This window comes from Hippoglossus hippoglossus, chromosome 1 (assembly GCF_009819705.1).
Source record: "Hippoglossus hippoglossus isolate fHipHip1 chromosome 1, fHipHip1.pri, whole genome shotgun sequence".
Taxonomy (NCBI): domain Eukaryota; kingdom Metazoa; phylum Chordata; class Actinopteri; order Pleuronectiformes; family Pleuronectidae; genus Hippoglossus; species Hippoglossus hippoglossus.
The window spans coordinates 16,859,584-16,881,260 of NC_047151.1; the positions used below are offsets into that span (position 1 = coordinate 16,859,584).

Consider the following 21,677-nt stretch of genomic DNA (forward strand, 5'->3'; position numbering starts at 1 on the left):
GTATCTCAAGGCACTTTACATAGTAAGGTCCAAACCTTACAAAATTGTAGAGAACTTAACAGCTCCCACACTGAGCAGCACTTTGGCCACTGTAGAGGAAAAGCTCCCTCGTTAACTTGAAGAAACCTCGAACAGAACCGGGCTCAATGTGGTCGGCCATCTGCCTTGACCAGTTGGGATGAGCAGAGAAAAATGGGAAAGGGAGGAGAGAAGGGGTGAGAGAAGAGAGAGAGATGGCAACAGTTGTGTAATTGTTGTATTTAAGCTCTGTCAGAGTAGATGTTAAAATTGTAGATGTAATGATATAATAAATGAAAGCAGTAGCAGTTAATCATAATTGTTGAGTAGTGTCCAATCTGGATCCTGCAGCTCTGAATCAGTGAATCAACCTTTTTCTGTTTAATAAAAAATGAGGCACAAATTAAGAACACACTTCACGTTTTATTGCAATGGCCCTTTTAGTTAAAAACAGTCACTGACAGACGACATATACTGATTAACAAACAGTAAGATGATTTATAAAAATATTTTTTAAAAATAGTATAAAAGTTTGTGATTTATCAACAATACTTGATTATACAGTAAATACTGTAGGAAAGTAGACACCGATAGTGTTCATTTGAAAGTGATGACCGTGCATGTATAACTGCACTGAAATGTTTGCTTGATTAATGCAGTTTAACATGATATGCATAAAATGAAGTCTTTGTGGTTGGAATGATTCGTCACTGGTTCAACAAGGCTCTCGTTCAAAACACTGCAGGGGAGACTTTAGTCGCGCTGTTTCGCCTTCAGGAGGAGGAGGAGGCATGTACTGAGGGAGAGGTGAACGTCGTTTCACCAGCAATAAAAAGGTTGAGATAGAATGTGGAGAGAGTGTGTGGTGAGGGGGTGGGGTGAGTTTTAGACTTTGGCTTTCTTTGGGGGAGGCTCAGTGGCACCGATGCGAGGACAAACAGCTACAGCGCTGTAGGGAATTCTCGTCGCTGTCACCTTCTTACCGATGGTCTCGATCTGCAGAGAGAAAAAGCAGAAAAATAATAGCAGCTTCATTCGGGACCGACTTTCTCACTGGTTCATTTCAATGTTGTATGAAAAGTGTGTGTGTGTGTGTGTGTGTTTTCCTTCTGCACACCTGGAAGCCGATGTTCTGGAGGTGATGGTGGAGGTGGTCCAGCACTCTGCGACCGTCAAATATAAAAGCTGGCTTCAGCATCTTCTTGTAGATCTTCTCATAGTCCAGTTCCTATGTTGGAATTCAATTGGAGTGAGTTTAAAATTCATATTTACAGATTGATTCAAGATGAAGCTGTTTTATAGGGTAAAAAAGAAATTTGTTATTCTGACCTTAAACATGTCCCATTCAGTACAGATGACCAGTGCGTGTGCACTTTGACAAGCCTCATACGGGTCTGAGCTCACAGTCACCAGCTCGGACACTGAGAAAATGTAAATAAAACATTAAATGAAGTCTTTGTGAACATCAAACCATGTAGTTTCTGTTACATTTATTACTGAACACTTGTTGAATTTTCTCTCAATTTATTGTACGATCTATAACTATAGCAATGTTTATCCTTACAAGAAATAATTGTATTGTATATACAATCCAGCAGTAATGGAAACATGACACCTGGGTGAACCCTAATTTCTTCTTCCACTTCTTTATTTATACAGTGGCTATTTTTTGTGTATAAGAGGTGCATGCTGCACAAGGTGTGTTGCATGTCAACTTGATTTCTCTCGCTGTAGCTTACATAATAAAAAGGTGGAACAGTCTTACATTGTGGTTTAGAAAGCTCCACATTCACACACACACACCTCTTCCTGGGTTGTCCTCGGAGATGTTGGGCTGGGACAGGTCATGAATGATTTGTTCTTTGAGAACTTTGGGGTCGTATATGAAGAGCTTGGCTCCCTCATCCATCAGATACTTTGAGATGTAGATACTGGAAGACTCCCTGGAGTTGCGACATTAAACAAACACACTACTAAACAAAAGGTCCACCTGAATGACCAGGGCCATAGTTCACCACAGTTGAGTCTGTACAAAGGCTACACACAAGGGTTGTCAGGGCTCTAGAGGGGATTTATGTAAACAGCGATAAGTTCGTTATTCAACTGACAGAGAAAGAAAACGAAATAACTGGAGGGTTACAAACATGTGAAAAGAGACTCACCTTGTGTCACCAGTGTCTTTTTTGAAGGAGAAGCCAAGCAGAGCGATCTTTTTACCAGTAACAGTGTTGAAGAGGCAGTCAATGATCCTGCAAGCAAACCGCCGCCTCTGGTACTCATTCATGTCTATCACCTGAGGAAAAGCATTAACACACATTAATATAGACGCCTAAAGAAGAGTCCAAAATTAGGTGCAAAGCGGTTTATTTCTCACCTGCTGCCAATAGGAGGCGACCTCGGGCAGATTGAGGGCCTCGCATAGATAAACCAGGTTCAGGACGTCCTTCTGGAAACAGCTTCCACCAAAACCTGGCCAGAGGGCGACAGAGGCAGTGAGACGGAGACAGAAGCTCACTGTACATCTTACAGCTACAAATGTTTTGACACAGACGCTCACTGTAAACATCTCACAGCCATGTCACTTACCTATGCTGGCTTTGAGAAACTTGCTGCCTATTCTCTGGTCCATCCCAATCGCCTTGGCAACCTCTTCCACGTCGGCTCCGGTGGCTTCACACAGCGCGCTGATACTGTTGATGCTGCTGATTCGCTGTGCAAGGAATGCATTGGCTGCCTACACGCACACAGTTTTATTTTATTTTTTTATTTCTACAACAAAATAACACTGCATTAGGGCTGCAACGATTAGGCTAGTAATAAGTGAAAAGGCAACTATGCAGACGAACAAGCAAAAATATTTCGAATTTGACAATTTTCTTGTCGTACATAGAGCTTAAAATAGAGATTCATTGCCAATTACTTTGGCAGTTGTAACTTTATGGTTTCTAGGTGCAAAAATCTTTTGCTATTCTTGATTTTACATTGTAGGAAATTGAAATTGTATTGTTCGATTGATAAAACAAAACATTTTGTTGTTTTATGTTGCAAATAATTAATCGATGAAGCAAGGACATAATTCTTAGCTGCTGCCATGGTCATGTATGATCAGTTGAATCTTGGGGTTTTGCACAAGACGCAGGATAAAACAAGCAATTCAAAGTCATCGCCTTGGCGTATGAGAAAATAAAACTGACTTTAATGACAAAAATATTGATTGATTATGAAAAATTAAGCAAATGAACTACTGATAAAAAACGATCATTAGCTGCAGGTCTACACTCACCAGTTTGGACAGCTCGGACGACCATGTGTTGGTGGTGATGATTTTTGCTTTGGGAACCCATTGTTCATAGACCGCACACAGAGCTCTGATGGCTCTTTGACCCTCAGCCGTTTCATCTCCACCAATCAGGACACGGTCGGGCTCCTTCAGATCCCGCACTGCAGTTCCCTCTGCGAGGAACTCGGGGTTGGACAGCACCTGAAGCAGCAACACGACTTCAGCAACATGTGACAACAGATCTGACAGCGTTATGTATTTGTCGTAATACACACTTGTAGGTTAAGGCTGGGCTTGGTGTTGGCATCAAATATCCGTCGAATGCTCTCGGCAGCTCGGACTGGGACGGTGCTCTTCTCTGTGACAATCTTGTAGCCATCAGACACCTCCACGATTCGCCGAGCACAGGCCTCGATGAACTTGAGGTCAGCAGCGCGACCCTTTCCCATCCCGTAGGTCTTTGTCGGGGTGTTAACCTGTGGAGGAAGGATATGTTAGAAATGTCCGATTTGTTTCTAGAAACAGCAGAAACAGTGTGGGTGTTTTGTTTTCGGGTGGGGACCGATGAACTCACCGAGATAAAGACAAGGTCAGCATCCTTGATGGCTGAGTCTATGTCTGTAGAGAAAAACAAGTTTCTCCCTCGAGATGATTCAACCACGTCTTTCAGACCCGGCTGGAATGGGAGGAGGTGGGAAATTAGACAGAAAGTGTGTGTCAGAGAATGTATAAGAGGGAAAAAAAACAAAACATACCACAATTGGTTACAAATGTTCAATGTGACTGGACATGAACTGCTCTTTGTGCAACTCACTCATGATGATGCAATACCCTGTGGGCTTGGTTGACGTAGAGCAGTTACAAAACAGTCTGGGATTCATTTATGTTCATTTTAGCCCATGAATGAATCATATTGTATAAAAGTTGCCTCTGCCCAGCAACGTCTACTTAGTAACACACCGATAGAACTACTGAAACAAATTCAAACTCTTTCGAGATTCATGGATCACCAGGTTGGGATAAGAATGTAGTAGAAACAACACACAGTGAATCAGTGCTCCTAAGAAAATATGACCCACTGCTTGTTTTACCAGAAACCACCCTGATATAAAAGCTTTAGTCTTTTTGGAAAATAACATTTGCCGAACCTCATATATGGGCAGAGTGTCTGAGTTCCAGGCTTTGATGCGGGACTCGTTGATATCCACGACAGTCACTGTGATCTCTGGACACATGTGGGCGATCACACTGCATGTCGGGCCTCCTACGTATCCAGCACCAATGCAGCAGATCCTTTTTATCTGAAACATCTGGAAAATATAACGTCAATATAAATAAATACATGAAGCATTGGAAAAAAGACAGAAACAGATTTTTTACTTCTGAACATACTGCTCAACACAGAAACTCTATAAACTCCCCCCCCATGAAGACTTTCATTTTACAAGAGCTACAACTACAATTGTTTTCATTACAAATTAATCTTCAAATAATTTTTTCAATCATTTGATGATTTTTTCATCAATTAGATATGAGAATAGTAAGAATTACTACTTAAAGCTTACTTTTAGTGATGAACAATCAAACATGATATAAATCAGAGAAAAGCAGCATATTCTCACATTTGAGAAGCTGAAACCACTCGATGACATTTTTGCTTTAAACATGACAATGAATCCTTTCTCAAAATAGATTTCCTGTTGAATCAATCAATCACATATTAACTTTGTGAGTAGATCTAAAGTGTCAGGTGACATCAGATAAGTTAAAAGATATTCAACGTATCACCTTTGTTAATTTCTTACATTTACTAGTTCAAGCTGCTAAGTAACAAAAATGAACTGTCTTCCTGTGTCTTATTTGAGATTAGCGCTCAAATAAGACACAGGAAGACAGTTATACCATTAGGTTTTTCAGTGTTGTGAAATATCAGCCCATTAGAAACACAAGTTGGTCACAGCCGTGTGCTCCACTGCACAGGACATTTCTATTCGTCTGACCACATGCATGCAGTTGGCAGGTCACTGGGTACATCTAGTACAAACTGATGCAGCCTACACCCCTGTGATAACTCATCCCTTCACGATGACTGATTTCTGCCTTGACTCTTTTACGTGTGTGTGTAACAGCTGCGGTTTGTGGGGAACTAATTCAACAGCAACACAAACTGTGAAATGACAAAAATAAAGATGAATCACCCCAAAGCAAAACCCCCCCAATGAATGGAGAACATAACTGCTAAACTAACAAATCAGTGTATTTAACTAAGCTAATAGATTGTGAGTGTGAGCTCCATACGGTTGACTCAAGTACAGTAAGTAAATCTTCCTGAGAAAAGGTAGGATTGGCTCGTCCTCTACAGTTTCTCCTTGGTCTCACGTTGACACCTTGACACCAGTCACCAGTCGCACCGTCCCAGCCTGGTAGAACAGAGAGAGCCTGGTAGAACAGAGAGAGCCTTTCAGTGCAGCTCAGCCACGTCCTTCTGCCCCACTCACCTCCCAGCTAGCTCCCGTTAGCTCAGCTGCTACACAGTCTCTACTGCTTCTACACGTGAACACGAACGCGCCTAAGCTAGCCCGCCTCCCTCTACCTGTGCGGGGCGAACAAACCCAGACTAATGAATGGTCTGTGTGCAGCAGCAGCAGCAGCAGCAGCAGCTAGCACTCGCAGCTAGCTCCCGTTAGGTGGGCTTACCTCTGCCAGCTCGACCGTCACAAGCTCCAGGGAATAAAGCGCAGTGTGTGTGTTCGCTGATTTGGTTCCTCGTCGAGACAGACGTGTCCGGAGCTGCTGTTCTCTGGCGGTGGAACGTCTTCACTGGGGAGTAAAGCTGCGCTGGACGGACATCAACTCTGCTCTCACAACTTCTCCTGACGACACTTTTATTCTCTGAGCTGAGGAATCTCTGTCAGCCACCGCCACTGCTTCCGCTGGGGGCTGGGTTTTCAAAGTAAAAGCACACAGGACACCTACATGAGAGAGTCAGATAATTGTATGATACTTATAATTATAAGCCAATACAGCAGGGCACACAGTCTGGATCAAGACAACAAATCTCACCTCAAAGTCCTCAGGTGGTTGTCCTAGAGATTTTGAATCATCATCAATCATCTGCACATTTCAGAAATGTAGATCGACCTTTCCTATATTCTAAGCACTTCTACACCACACAAATCGAAAGCGCCTCATATATACAATATGCTCGTCAAGGAACTTCAAGTTTATTTGAGGTGCTTCAAGACATGTGATGAGGTTACACAAGTATCCGTTTGGTACTCAAATAGCTTAAAATTACATTAAAGGTAAGTATTTCATAAGATGAAGTACCTGGAAGAACCCTCAACAACCTTTACACCCCTGCAGGAACCTCAGACCATCACAGTGGGTTAATGCAGGGGCCTAAAGCTTCTATGAAGTTCCCAGAAGAAACCTTGATTACCTTTAGGCCCCTGCAGGAATATCTGACCATCCCAGTTTGTTGCTGCAGGAGCCTAAAAGCTCCAGGGAGTTTCCAAAATAACCCCCAACAACCTTTACACTCCTGCAGGAACCTCAGACATATAACAAATACTCCTGCTTTGCTCTTTCAAGGAGACTTGGAACCAATTGAACTGCTCTGTCCTGAGGTGACACCTAATTAAATTGTCTGGATGGCAGAACGAGCTCTGCTATATCCCCTCCTTGTTTCATTCTTTGGGTGCAAGCTGTTGCTTTTCTCCCGCTCCTGGAATTCTGGAGGAGCCGCTAATTATTTGAGTAAGTCCTTGGAGGACAGATCTCAATTCCTTAAGTTTTTGGTTTTAGGAATCCCAGGTATTTCAAGGTTTACCCAATGATCCCCTTTACTCCTCCTCCACACATAATTCTCGTGCATTAAATTGTTTTGGAGCTGCAGAAATATTTCCTGGATATTTTGTGCAATCCTTTGTCTGATTAGATGGTCTGTAAATGCAAGGTCAAAACTCAAGCTTGTAACTCTAAGCTTGAAAATTCTGAGTCACAGACAATAAATTCATGTTAATCTCTCAGACTCAATTTTTTAAATGTCTACACATTACGCATACACAATATTTCTACAGTGACTAAAACGTTTTGGAACCAAATCTCTTAGTGCACATTTTTATTCAAAAAATGTCTTGCTATTTCAGTGACACATAAAGATGACCACAAATACATCCACCCATGAAATAAGCAGTGGGTGTTGAACAGATCGGTTTCAAATGTGGTGTGATGGTTTGGAGCTTCTTGTAACTCTAAAACATAAACAAACTTTACCTGGACGTCAATGGCAGTTCAACAAAGGGCATTAGCAGGTCAAGCAGTGGATGAACAATATGGTGATAACAGACCAACACATCTGCAACAATCACACACGTAAGACATTTGTGAAAAGGGTTTTGTTAATGAAAACAAAATCACATTCGCTTTTCTTATTGACCTTGTATGTGCTTTAACATTATTACATGAAATAGAATGAAAAATAAACTTTCACTAGAGCTGCTGACTAATGCACCTGAGCCCTGCAACACCTGCAAATCCTATAAAATTCAACAGCTGCCATCAGCTCTGTTTAAAAACATACTTTTGTTAAAAAATAAAGTACAAAACTAAACTAAAAATGCAACACAACATCCACAGATATTCCTCCGGAGTGTCATGTTACATTTTAATTGTTATTTTCGAAATCCTATAGTTTTATTAGGAGGGCTCCACGGTGGAGGAGGACTGTCTCGGAGAATTGCTTTTATTCGTCTTTCTTCTCTCTGTCTCTTCTGTTCTCGTTCTTTTCTTACCTGTTGGGAAAGAAAATCAGTAAAAATAAATATAAAGATTTCCACACACTCCACCACCACAAGCACCTCTTTGAATACCAGCAGATCAAAGAAAACAAAAAAGAAATGAAGCCTGAAGACCTCACACTGCAACATGGAGGTCATTGTTTAGTGATACCAACTGTCTCAAAAACAAAGAAGCAGCAGTACATTGGATGCCGTTAATCCCAGGTATCCCAGGTATTTCTACTCACCAGCCAGCTTTCATACATCTCCAGAGCCATTTTATCCCTCTCTTCTTTCATGTATCGTTCCTCCTCTGCTTTGTCTTTAACTTCTTTTCGCTCCATGGAGACTTTTTCGTGAATAACATCTTTCTTCTTATCAGACCTTCATCATTTCAAGAAAAAAGTAACAAGAACAACAGTTCAAGAGGAAGCTTATTTCACTGTTCATGTTTTCATTACATATTGATGGATAACACACGGCTAAACATCGAGCTTTGGCTGCCACCTAGTGGTAAATGATTTCCACATCCACATAGATTAAAATGGACAAAGGGTTGTTCTGTGTCTGAAGCTTTTTGACACAACCTCTATTTTGGGAATGTGACAATATTTACTTACAGAGCCCAATTAAAATGATTCAAATCAAGAATAATTAAGTGAAGTAATGGATTTGGTTTTAAATAAGATTGAACAACACACTAGACAAAAGACACAACACTTTCTATCAATAGAGGTCAAGTATTAGGGCCGATTTATATGTTTTTTATTTATATCATGTCACAAGAATAATGTCGTGATGGAGAAAAATGTCATAATATTACACGACTTAAGTCCTAATTTAATGAGAAAAAAGTCATACTATTACTTTTTTTAGGAAATAAGCAGCAAGGAGAACCTGTGCTCGATAGAGTTCCCGTCCTAAAACTATGACTTTATTTTCATATTATTACGACTTTATTCTTGAAATATCCCATTTTTTTCCCCTTTAAGTGGCCCTAATAATCTGATTATATTATCTATTTCATCACTTCATAAAAAAGAAAAATAAATAAATAACAAATGACGGGTCAACAATTCACACTCACCACCTAGAAAAAGCAGAAGTACTCTCTCTCTTTCTTTCCTCCTCCTTTGTTTGCTTTTTTAGCTGAAGTTTATCTTCAGCTTCTTTCTGTTTTCTGTACTTCTTGTCAAGCAGATGATCTTGCTCCTGTTTCCATTTTTCAAACACCTGCAGTGATTATTAGATAAACAATTAATATTCCCAATGTTTTTTATATCTTTCAGAAAAATACACACAACATATCAGTGACATACCTGCTTAGCAGACTGCTTCTTTTCTTCTGTCTCTTCACCCGCTCTCTGCTCTTTTCTCATCTTATCTTGCTTTTCTTTGGCTTTTGCTTTAAGACTCTCTGCTTTCCCTTCCTTCCAAGCCTCATATGATGCAACAGCATCGCCCTTTTTTGCTTCTTCTTCCTATTTATTTTTAAGAAAGATGATGAGGAGTATGCATTTATTAGTAACAAGCATGTACTTATTTTAATCTTTAGAGATGGTATGTTGCACTGTGATGGTTCACCTTTTTCTTTTGTTCTTGGAGGAGTTGCTCTTTCTTCTTTAGTTGCGCGTTCCCTAGTGACTTTTCCTTTTTCTTTTTAAGCCATTCCTGGTAAGAGTGGAGAGGGATTTTACCTTCGATGTCCTCTATTGACATAAATAACCAGTGTATAAAACACACATCAACACAACTGTAGCTGCTTTCAGACACGCACCGAAGTCCAGACATTTTCCTGAAAGGTTCCAAAAGGGCTGTATGTGACAACGCATATGGCCAAACCAGTTGCTGCATATATTTTCTAGATCTTTGCCTGCCAGCTCCCTGGTAAAGTGGGCGAGTTGATGACGTTACTGACCCGCAACAGACACAAAACTGGAAGAATACAAATATCGATGATAAGATGAAAAGAGCTGCCATACAAGTGATGGCTGATTTCTGCTTTCCTGGACTTCCAACACTTTAAAATGTTCACTTTTCAATCTTCTAGTTTTTATACAAAGGGAAAAGTGCATTAAATCCAACATATTACTAGTAATACTAATAAGTTCATTATGACACTGACCTGGTAAACGGCAGCTCTGAGTGAATCTGCTGTTTCTGGAGGGGACTCGTGTAGCGACACTTTGCGGTCCAGAACTTTGAGAGATCCCAAATACTTTGATTCCACTTTTCTGGAGCAGGCACTCTGACACCTCTGAGTGATCTTTGAGTTTGAACTTGACGTCCTAATTTAAATGAAAAAATGTCGGTTATGTTATTATCCTGTTTTATCAATGAAGATGTGTGTATTGATTGTTATAGCTTGGAGAGAATGAGCTACCTGGTGTCAAATAACTTTTCCTGAGTGTGAGAGAGTTGAGCTACAGATTGATTGGAGTGATCTCCCAAATCCTCCTGAAACAAAACACACAGATGTAACGAAACTAAAAATAATAAGAATAAGAGGCAGTGTATGTCTGATATGATGCTAACGCAAAGGGCACCATGTAGAACGTCTTACATGAAATTCTTCGAAAGATGTGGAGCACTTTCCATCCCGATCCTTGCTGTCGTCAGAAATAAAATCACCTGAAACAGATATTAAATATCAAAGAGGATCAATGAGTTAAAAAACAAAACAATAATGGAATAATAAGGTTATTGTGTTGAACATGCTCTGTTCATCCATACCTCTGGATTCAGAATCAATAGTGGACTTGGTAAGGAACTGTGACTGCTCACTCTTACTCGAAGACGATTTGCTGAGGCTATGTGAAAATGTGTGATCATCTTCTGTCCACTACGATGACACAAGACAACAAACAAGCTTCTATGAGAGAACCATCATTTTTACCCTGAAACCTAAAATGCTTTTTTTTTAAATCAGGCAATGAGACCCACATGCGGACTACAGCTCCTCACTGCAGTGTTGCTGGACGCGCCAGAGGAGAGGGGGATGGATGCAGAGGACGTCTGGGGCCTGCTCAGATCCTGAGATTCACTTTCCTCAGGCGTCTTCTCTACAGCGTGAGAGAGTAACCCCAGAGTCCGTTGTCTTGGTTTGGGTTTGGGTGGCTCCCTCTCGGTAGGAATATCTGAATAATGGGGAAATATACGTTTAAAATCTGCTCTGGTAGTTACATGCATGGCTTGTAAAACGGTGTAAACAGACCTGCTGAAGGCACGTGTTTGATGTCAGGTCCTGACAAATCTGGAGTCTGGGATGTTTCTTCCAGAAAAGTGTTGCTCTTCTCCTCAGGACCTGGAGTTTCCGTCACACTGCCGTCGGGTGGTAAAGGCAGAGGCATGTCCAGAAGATCATCTGAGGTTTGATATGAGAGAGATCTACTCAAGCTCCCTCTTGGGGTTTGGGGATCGACAGGCTCCACAACACTGTTTTTACTCTGTGTGTCATATTTGCTGCCACTTGTGGAGTGTTGTGAGGAAATCGAGTTATTGTGATTGTAATGTCCAACGACAGAGGAGTCCGGTTGCTCGTTTTCACGTGACTCTGACGCGTCCTCCGAGGAAAAGCTGATTCTCTTGCTCTTCAGGAATGAAACTCTCTTCGTTTTCCCATGTTTGTCTTTATCGTCGGAAAGGTCAAAGGTGTTGTGTGTGTTCGCTTTAGATTTCCCGGCCTTAAATGCATCCGCCTTCTTTTTTCTTGATTTGAGGAGTTGATTAAAAAAATCTGTGAAAAATAGAAATTTAGTGCATTGCAGAACAGATGAACAGAGCTGCAACTGAGAGTCAATTCATTGGTGAGCTGATCAACAAAATTGATTGGCTTCTCTTTCTATTTTCTCTTCTCTTACAGCTTCTCAAATGTGCGGATTTGATGCTTTCGTTGTTATGCACGTTAGTAACTAAACTTGGCTCATGGATCATAGGTAGTGGATTGTGGTGGCATCTAATTGTTTACAACTAGATTGCATACGCCTGCCCACATACAGTATACTACCATTATTGGCAATACCTCAATCATTAGAATTGTCATTACTGCTGCTCCCTTCATCTCTGTCAGACCTTTTATTTTGTATAAAGACTTTAAACAATGATACACCTCTCCATTCATGTGAGACACTGTTTTTTCTCATGAATGTTGTAAATATTGTTATTTGTTGATGTGCGGCTCACTCCGAGGTTTCTATGTTTTTTAAATAGTTTTTCCTCACACCGGTTGAGGGTCAAGGGCAGAGAATGTTGCACCTTGTTAAGCCGTATGAGACAAATTGTGATTTGTGAATGTTGGCTATACAAATAAAATGTGATTGATTAACTTTTCCACAGTATCATATAAACCCCAGAGGGTAAGAACAAAGAAAGATGAATGACTAATGAAACACCCTCAGTTTCATTAGTCATACTCAAACAGAATGTAAACAAAGGCACTAAAAAGAGCTCCATTCATAAATATATTGATGCTGTGTCATCTTACCATCTTCATCCTCATCCTCATCGAAGTCATCGGGGTAGGAGAAGTGACCTGTTGTTGTTTTGTTGGCTCTGGCAGAGACAGCAGCCTGAAGTTCATCCTTTAAACGAAATCATTTCAGGCAGATATGAGAAACCTCCACATGGCTGTAACTGGTCCTGTCTCTCCGGATGTTCTCTGTTTGAGTACAGACAACGGGGGTTTGTTCGTTTTACCTGAAATGTTGTTCTTCTCGACGTTTTCGGGCTTTTCGAGTAAGCCAGTGTCCTGACCTCTTGGTTGGTCATCCTGGAAACTTCACCCACTCTCCTCTTGTTTACTCACTTTAGCGTTAGCGTTAGCATTAGCTGCCGTTCGCCAATTCCATGGTAACAAGTAGATAGTAACCATACGCGTCTCCTGCTGCCGTCATGTCCAACTATGTCTTTCACCGACCGTCACATCTGATTGTTGTGGGGTCCACGACGCAAAATCCAGCTTTAGAAGCGGTATTACCCAAAGACACGTTGACCTAGCCTAGCAAGTTAACGGACTTGTTGATGGTAACCCAGGGAAACCCGCTCTAGCGCTGCGCATGCGCAAATTAAAGTCAGGTATTTAAAATATATATGTACATATAAAATGATTAGCATAAAAATACATTCAAAGTATCAAAAGTAAAATTATTTATATATTACATCCGTTTAATTTTGCACGTGATAAAGGTGGGTCTAATTATTTCATACACTGATTACAAGCCTCTGAATCTTCCTCTTTGGAGCAACACATTCTTATCTTCCTCATTTTATCATCATCATCGGTCTGTTGATTCTATTTTGTTGATTCTATTTCATATTTAAACAGGAACTTGAGTTATTTAATAAATGCAGTTGTGCAAAAAGTACAATATATAGCCTACCTCTAGAATAAGAAGTAGAAGTGAAAATTTTACTCAAACTGAGTATTTGATAAATTATAGCCTACTTGGTTATTTTACATGACAGCCCAAGATAAGTGAGTGTAATGTAAGAGAGTGAACTGAGTAAAAATACCATCACAATTGTACATTTACACACCAGTATTATACTCATGTTTTCAGGTCCTCTACTTAAAAAACATCAGGATTTTTTTGTTCTAATTCTTTGTTCTATTCTGCAATAGAAACTTTACTAAAAGTATGGACCTATCAGCTGTTATGAGCAAAATCAAAAGTTGAACATGATGCACTACATTAGTGGATTGCTATTACTAATGCATTAGGCATTATGCTCCTTTTTGTGGCTGAGTAATAGGTGGTTAAATGTGCAACAGGTTTTATGTGTCAAAGCTTAAAATGTTCAAATGTACTTAAGTAGACTAACAAGAGTAACTATTCTTAGTTACATTTCACCACTTCTCGTACTCTTCACTCTATGGTGTAATGCTTTAATAAAACAATTGCAGAGAATAATATTTTTCACTAACATTGTGTATATCTGCTTTAATGGACTCAGGGATCCAAAAACAAAAACACAGGCAGAAAGTCAGACTGATTTTTTATTTTATTTTTTTGTTTTGTTATAGGAAAAGTGCATAGTTGAAGCCCTTTTACTCTTCAAGGTTAACAGTGTAAATCAAGATCTCCTCTGATACCAGATCGTCCAGGTGTTCATCTCAACCATTTACTTCCCCATGGGCTTCCCCTTTCTGTATTTATGACTACTTGTGGTTTGTCCAAGATGTTCCCTCTATCTCCTCCCTGTCATATCTGAGTCTAGAAAGAAAGCCCAAAAGTCTAGAAATATGTATCAAAAAACAAAAGAAATTGATTTGAAAATGAAAAGTAGCCAGCCACTGAAGAAAGTTGGGATCCCACAGTTGTTCCAGTTCATGGCCAGATTCAAAAGAGACTAATTTCTGATATCATATGATGGAGAGTAAGACCGAGATACACAATATCAACAATGTTCCCGTGACTGGGGCATAACAGACCTTCACATAATACAGGCAGTGAGAAAAAAAACTGAAAATCTGTTTTAAGATTGTTTCAAAGCCCCAAACTTTGAGGCTTCAGTTTGTGTTGCTGTTGCACTGTTATACACATCCACCCACATTTACATACACATGTATGAGTGTGTTGGTGCATTAAGGGGTTTCTATTATTCTGTTCACTTCACCTTTAACTGAAACACCTCCATTAAAGTAATTTAGATGTAAAATCAATAACTAATTTAGCAGAGCAGCTTTAGAACAAGATTTACAGATGTAAGAAAAATAGCCCTGTAACATAAACCATGCTAAAAACCAGAAAAGGTCACAGAAAATCTAACTGCAGATGATTTCATTGTCCCCGACATAAATCTAAAATAAATCTGACCTAAAATATTATTGTCCTGTCACAAAAAGCTGTTCTCTAAGATGAGCACGACATGACATTGGCAGTTTGATATTGCACCTTTTCACTGGTTTGACATATATTTATGATACAGAAGCTGTGAAGTATAAACTACAGATTGCTCCCAGTAATCACTCACTGCTAAGAAGAACAGGCCCTCGTCCCAACACGGCCAACATGTTTGTTTAGACAACCTCATCTTTCAATACACCTTCAAAATCAAGATACCGCAGCAAAAGTGCTAATAAAAGTGATTCTTGACGGCTAATACTAATACGTCAGTATACAATAATCATTTTCTTCATTTATCAACAAAATTATTCTAGTACACAGATCATCTTCATGATTAAAACTGATTTTGCTTGTGCTGATTTTTGTGTTACAATTACCAGACCTATTAAACCCTGTTTGCCTGAAAATGAGTGTGAAAGGGAAGTGCGTACTTAAAGTGGCTGTAGTGTTTCTATGATAAAAATGTATCAAATGGAAACGTGAAGACTATGAGGGGTTTGTTGTAGTGACGAATATACACAGAATTATCCCCCGAATCTACAGCTCCCTTTGAATTTAAAGAGTTTAACTTTTTAGCTGTTTGGTTGAAAACTTTACTGTTTTGGTTCACTCTGATCGCTCTCATAGCGTTTTCACCTGCAGCAGTCTGCTATTTTCAGAGAAAAAGCACATAAATCCCACCCTGCACTACCTGCTCGGCACATAATGGCAGACTGACACAGATGGAGGATAGGTGGTGAACACAGAGGATCATTTACCAGCTGAAGAGAAAGATATTTCCCCCAAGAGGTGGTAGAGACCAAAATCAGAGCTTAAAGAAGAGTGGATATTGGAATTTGTAGCAAACATGACTTAAAATGAAATTCAGTGTTGCTCTGCTGGATTTGTAAAGACATAACATTAATAGGTGATGACACTGATTGTTTAACATCAGTTTATGGGACAGACTCTATTGGAAATAGTTAACAGTATGTAAGCAATCTGACTATTTGCTGGCTCAGGTGATCTTGTAAACTGGATGTAAACACAAAAGAACGTGTTGCAATAAAATCAATATGTAATGTTATTTTAAAACTACATCCTGACCAAGAGTTACTTGTTGTGCTGGTTTGAATGTGCTGTGAAATGTGATATGACATCATTACTGGCACTGTGCAGAGACTTTCAAGTGGAATTAGAGGAATGTTTCAGAGAATGTAAAGGACCCGTGACCCTTCATAACTCAGCTAAACATCAATTTACCCGACCACCAAAAATACACTGCTACCTCCCTCTTCAACCCCAACCCGTGGGACACATTCCTCCATCTCACATCTCAGTTTTTTGAGGATCAGTCTGAGATCAGGGATTGACACAGAAGTCCACCACACCTCCTGATTAAAGATATATTGAGGTACAATGTAGAACCCAACTGATTCATAAACATGCTGATATTGTTGACCAATATTATCAGTTTAAACTGGCTAATAACAGGTACGTTATATTGACATATGTCAGAAGATATGCAAAACTAACTTTCTTTCAATTTAAGTTTTTTTTAATGAGATTATATATTTTTGGTTATTATGAAAGTTTCTATGACGTTTTAAAAAAAGACCAAAGCTGAAACATAACTGTCACAATCGTTCATGTTGTGTTATTGAGTAAGAATTGAATATTGATCATTATATCATCAAACGCTTTATCAACCCAGTATCAGTCGGGATCTACTAACAAGAATCAAAGACAGATTTACCCAACAACGCTGAGCAGTTAGAAAAAAAGGCTAAAGATATCTGTATGAAGGGACAGGGAGATGGCGCTGTCTTGGTCACAGTTAGTAGATAACTGTGCACTTCCAGTCAGAGCAGGTGGAGGAGTCATGGTTGTCTGGCTCCACTGCTAGTCAATGGGAGGTGCTGGGGGCTCCCTTCCATCTCTCTGTACCAAAGTCAAACAGATGTTAATTGTGTCTAATAAAAACAAGTGAGCAGCCTTGATGGTACGAATCAAATTATTTTAAATATATATATATATATATATATATATGCAGAGTCTGAGACATTGATCAAATACTGGACGCAACTTCTAAACATATCAACAATACAAGTATACACATAGATGATATAAAAAGAGTGTGATCAGTACTGACATTGTGGGGTCCAGTGGGTTTGCCTGTGGAACGTGGTCCCCTAAGACTAGATGGACGCAGCAGGAACAGGACCAGAGCCACGACCACCCATCCCATCAGGACCATGGGGAGGATCAGGTCACCTCCTCCTCCTCCGAGCGGCCCACTGGGACTTGGCACTGAACACAAACACACCTTCATATGTCACACATGTCACCTACACTAATATTTCTAGCGTGCACTACATGAGGAGGTGGTCATACGTACATTCCTGAGGACATTCAGTGTCTGTGCAGTACGACTGAGATTGCCTCAGCTGAAATTACAGAAGGAACAAAGTATATGACAACAGATCAGCCGGAAAAAGAACATTAACTTTTAAACTATATGACTTTAGTGGCTGCACTATTTACTCTGGTTTGCACTGCCCTCATCTGGAGAGAGATCTCACAGATGGCCTGATTGTAAACACACAGCTAATAAAACTTTGTGACATAAACCTAAAGAGTTTATTACATGAAACTCACGTGATCCACTCAGAGCTTACTTTTACAGCACTCGTACACATGTGGATGGTGCAAAACCAGGTCTGCCACGTACCTACAAAATACTGGGAGCTGTGGTGCAAAGTTATTTGGTTAATTATTTGGACAACACCCTTTGCAAGTTACACCTGTCCACAAAGAGCCAATGAGGTCACCTGGAAACTGACACAACATGACTGCAAGCTGTAATCTTCAATACACCTAGAATCTCGTTTTTTAGATTAACATCTTTTACAACACACCTTCTATTAAAAGGATCCAGAGAACAATTCAAGCCAAACAAAGACAAGTGCAACAGAGCGAAAGAGCTGATAGGTTCTCAAGACAAACACTGAGCAGGAACCAGGATATGCCGGCTCAGTGTCACTCGGCAGGTTTTCACTTCCCTCTCCCCTGCTTCTCTACAGTCTTCTGCTTTACTTCCTCACTGTTAATCTCTGTTCTCCCCTCTCTTGACTTCAGCAGGACTTATTTTCACTGCACCCTGCATATTTGAAATACGTTGACATGTCTGTGCACCTCAACTCTGTTACAAGAGTCACTTAGATTTGCAGTGAAAGTATCTGCATATCTTCCATTACTTACCAGATTGATGAGGCGTCTCATAGCGTACTCCTGTGTGCAGATGCACTCACAAGGGTCAAAGTCGCCCTCTGCCATGTCTCACCAGACGGCGTCCACCTTGGAACAAAGGTGCTGTATTAAACTAGGACGAACGTGAACAATTGAGAGAAAGCTAACGCTGACGCTGTGCTGTGCTCTGTTGTCGTCTCACAGATGAGGGGGAGGAGACTGCTCAGTTATGACAGGCTGCAGACTCTGTGACTGTACCCCTGTGTATTTCTGTGTGTAATCCTGTTTGTTTTATTTGAACACAACATTGATTTTTTTCCAGCTGTTGCAGGGCATGTTGAGCTGAACCATAAGTCTAACCGTGCCAGTCAACCCTACATGTTAACATGTAACATCTTAATTTTGCACAATTAAATGGAATAAATACATAAATAACTTGTTTAGGTTTGTCCTGGTTAATACATCCAGATACCTTCTTTCTGTCCTTCAATTTTCTTGACATCCTCTCAACTGATTAACTTCCAACATGGTGGGTGTCTTTCTGAGGACCCCAGGAAGTGCAGTGTCGTGTTCTGGATAAGCAGCTCCCCTTAATATAAACGACCCCCTGGTTGATTTTTCATTTGCTGTGATATGACACTAGTACCATCATCAGTGACTCTGATGATGGAGAGATGTCACAGTGACATGTACCAATGAGCACACCGATCTAGACCAGTATCACCTAATATATCAATCAGCTCTGGTCATATTTCTGTCTAGCTTGACTATAAGAAAATTAAGCATACATTTGACATTTTTAATCAACATATAAAGGCTGCAAATTGCTACTGTATATCTCTGAGGTTAGTGGCCGTACAGATATGATCACTCTGCTCGTCCTCAACATTCCAGACACAATCTCTCGCAGCTATTTACAACCTCCGCCAAGGAGTTTGTTTTTGTTGCTGGCTTGTCTGTTAGTCAGCAGGATTAAGCACAACCTACTGGACAGATTACCACAGAACCTGGTGTATGGACGTGGTATGGGTCAGGAAAGAGACCATTACATTTTGGTGCAGATCTGGATCAGACGGCAGAACCAGAGATTCTTTTTTTCACTTTCTTGCCCAGTAAAATGGGGCGAGACAGAGCGTTTTCTGACGATTACACCAATTTTGCAGGAAATAAGGAAGGGATCTAGATGAAAAAAACACATTTAGGGGACTGATGTGTCCAATTTGATGCAGTTTGATTGAATTTAAGGGGACTTTGGCCAGGGTGGAGGCGCTTTTCTGAATGCTATTCTAGTTTCTTATGTATATTTTTACGGTTGGTGTTTGCACAATTAAATACTGATCACTCTGCTTGCCATATAATGTGGATATTGTCTTCATAGCTATAGTAAATATACTAAAAAGGGGACAAAAAGTCATGTCTATTAAAATAAACAGGTTTCCTTTTGAAAGAAAATCCCATATTATATTGATTAAATTATATAACTAATGTGTGCAAACTAAACCCATTCAGTGCAGAAAACGTTCATTTTACACACATTCTGCCTCAGTAATACAGTTACAGTCGTGTATATGAAAACATGCACGTTATATTTTCCATGAGTGACCCGCCTGCATATTTCCACAGTGACGAACAAACCCACACGAACGCGTCCCTGCAGGAATCAAACCCGTGCAGCCGTACAACGTGTGTCACATCCTCATCTGTACTGATGTGGACAGAAACCAGCCGAGCTCAGACTAGCTTCGTGCTAACCTAGCCCGTGCAGCCAGAGGAAATCACAGCCATGTCTTCTTTGTGATGGACATATGACCGGAGACAGACGCTCCAGCGAGCGGCACCGGAACGCAGATCACTTACTGGATGTTCGCGAATGTCCCGGAGACGTTGCCCGTGTTTGTCGGAGCCGGTGATGAAGAGGAGGAGCAGCTGCTGCTTCGCTGTCTCCGTTACACCGCAGACATGTCAACTGACCGTGTGTGTGTGTGTGTGTGTGTGTGTGTGTTTTGTTTCATACACGTGAAGCAGCCCAGCTATTCTTCACGACGGACATCCGGGACATTCCTGTGAAAAGGGGCGGGTTGGATGTGTCCTATTGGGCCACGCGTTTGACGAGCGGGCCTTCAGCCAATCGCAGCGAGGCACGATTGTATCGTCTGCCTAGTAAACAAACAATCCAGCCGCCTGACGTCACACACAGGGGCAGATGGAGACTCCCAACATCTGGACAGCTGTTTAAACTGAGCAACTAGAGGTACTTGTACTTTGCTTGGGTACTAAATGCTACAAGTCATTGGGTTTGTAGATTTAATTGTAAAATGACATGAATAAAGGATGTGGGGTGTCTCCATTTGTAACGAGCCAGTGGTAAAAGACTTGGGTTCTGCAACATTCTATAAAGTATGTTGTTGTTTACCAACATTTGTAGCTGAATAATGACTGAACAGAAACAGGCCGACATTCTATTATAAAAACATGTTATTTAAACAGGGCATGCTGATGCAAACGTCTTTATTCAAACACCAAACTTTGCTTTATTCTTATAATAAACGCAGCTCTTACCTTATATGCTCTCTTCTCTTGTGTGCTCGCTACATTTTTTACAATTGTAAGTTGTGAACTCATCACAGTTGTATATGTTTAAGTTAATAAACCGTTATACATGACACGGAAAGTGTTAAACTGGAGGAGGAATTTCCACAATCTGGCAATCCAGAAATATTTTTTATTATTGGTTTATAAATGATATAAGAGACATTTTATATTAAGGTGAATAAGTATTACAGAAGTAAATCTTATAAACTGTTTATAAATGGGGCCTTATCAGAGTGGCACCAATCTGTCATCTTACTTTGTGCACATTTATTGTGCTCAATAATTCTAATTTACAATAAAATTAATCAAATGTCCACAACACATTACAGTTAGATTTTAAATCCTGACCCTTAACAGTGGATGGATATTGGATCTGTTTCTCTTTTGCACAGCAATATGTTCCCTCGACTACATTTACCTGACAGTAACCTTTCAGATTAATTTTTTTGCATGTTTGAAATAAGTGGTTTTGAATGTTTTGGCTGCAACCTCTTACAAAGAACAATGTTTCACTGTATCATTCAAATAATAAAGTTGCACCATGCATACTTCAAAATGTACAACACCACAATACATAGTTGTTCCTCTAAATCCAAATACTTGTCAGCCAGTGAAGGGAGAAGCTGAAGGTCTCTGTTTGCTACTTTTATTCAGCCTCTTAAAAAGCCACTTAAGATAAAAGTCACTACAATGTCAGTCGATGGTAAAGAAACGAAAGCAGCTGCCCTGTCAAACTGAAAGAACGGTTTGTGAAAGCTTTAGTGTGTAAGCAGTGAAAATCCGTTGAACCTGTCTGTACTAAAGAGTTTATAATATATATATTTAATGAATGTGTTACTGTTAATAAACAATTCACCATTTCTTTATAGATCAGTTGTAAGCCCTTGATAAGAACAAGTTTACTTCCCCATGAATTCCCCAACAATTCTCATT

General features: G+C 40.1%; 3 protein-coding genes across 3 annotated transcripts; all 3 read right to left on the reverse strand.

The window, feature by feature from the left end:
• Positions 1-421: 421 nt before the first annotated feature.
• On the reverse strand, positions 422-6,222 carry ugdh (UDP-glucose 6-dehydrogenase). Its single transcript, XM_034585605.1, has 12 exons — positions 5,996-6,222; positions 4,447-4,608; positions 3,873-3,974; positions 3,574-3,774; positions 3,302-3,499; positions 2,605-2,752; positions 2,393-2,487; positions 2,181-2,311; positions 1,822-1,961; positions 1,348-1,439; positions 1,136-1,246; positions 422-1,014 (listed from the first exon to the last, which is right to left on the reverse strand). Exons 2-12 carry the CDS (start codon positions 4,606-4,608, stop codon positions 904-906), a joined length of 1,491 nt encoding a protein of 496 aa, XP_034441496.1. The 5' UTR covers positions 5,996-6,222; the 3' UTR covers positions 422-903.
• Positions 6,223-7,452: 1,230 nt separating this feature from the next.
• map9 (microtubule-associated protein 9) lies at positions 7,453-13,114 on the reverse strand. Its single transcript, XM_034585681.1, has 13 exons — positions 12,775-13,114; positions 12,563-12,659; positions 11,294-11,815; positions 11,023-11,216; positions 10,813-10,921; positions 10,643-10,710; positions 10,463-10,536; positions 10,205-10,367; positions 9,664-9,750; positions 9,399-9,560; positions 9,167-9,312; positions 8,328-8,463; positions 7,453-8,094 (listed from the first exon to the last, which is right to left on the reverse strand). The coding sequence occupies exons 1-13, from the start codon at positions 12,844-12,846 to the stop codon at positions 7,975-7,977; spliced, it is 1,950 nt and encodes a 649-aa protein (XP_034441572.1). The 5' UTR covers positions 12,847-13,114; the 3' UTR covers positions 7,453-7,974.
• Positions 13,115-14,061: 947 nt separating this feature from the next.
• Positions 14,062-20,211, reverse strand: smim14 (small integral membrane protein 14). Its single transcript, XM_034585765.1, has 6 exons — positions 20,010-20,211; positions 18,165-18,260; positions 17,302-17,350; positions 17,056-17,213; positions 15,107-16,844; positions 14,062-15,069 (listed from the first exon to the last, which is right to left on the reverse strand). Exons 2-5 carry the CDS (start codon positions 18,237-18,239, stop codon positions 16,806-16,808), a joined length of 321 nt encoding a protein of 106 aa, XP_034441656.1. The 5' UTR covers positions 18,240-18,260; positions 20,010-20,211; the 3' UTR covers positions 14,062-15,069; positions 15,107-16,805.
• Positions 20,212-21,677: the final 1,466 nt, after the last annotated feature.

Coding starts and splice junctions, on each gene's coding strand:
- ugdh (XM_034585605.1), bottom strand. CDS start 4,608: ATGTTTCAGATAAAAAGGATCTGCTGCATTGGTGCTGGATACGTAGGA. Junction 3,975..4,446: donor ACACTCTGCCCATATATGAG/GTTCGGCAAATG, acceptor CTCCCATTCCAG/CCGGGTCTGAAAGACGTGGT. Junction 3,775..3,872: donor CTGACCTTGTCTTTATCTCG/GTGAGTTCATCG, acceptor CTTCCTCCACAG/GTTAACACCCCGACAAAGAC.
- map9 (XM_034585681.1), bottom strand. CDS start 12,846: ATGACCAACCAAGAGGTCAGGACACTGGCTTACTCGAAAAGCCCGAAA. Junction 11,816..12,562: donor TGAGGATGAGGATGAAGATG/GTAAGATGACAC, acceptor TATTTTTCACAG/ATTTTTTTAATCAACTCCTC. Junction 11,217..11,293: donor CAAACACGTGCCTTCAGCAG/GTCTGTTTACAC, acceptor CCCATTATTCAG/ATATTCCTACCGAGAGGGAG.
- smim14 (XM_034585765.1), bottom strand. CDS start 18,239: ATGGCAGAGGGCGACTTTGACCCTTGTGAGTGCATCTGCACACAGGAG. Junction 17,351..18,164: donor TGAGACGCCTCATCAATCTG/GTAAGTAATGGA, acceptor CTGTAATTTCAG/CTGAGGCAATCTCAGTCGTA. Junction 16,845..17,055: donor AACCCACTGGACCCCACAAT/GTCAGTACTGAT, acceptor ACTTTGGTACAG/AGAGATGGAAGGGAGCCCCC.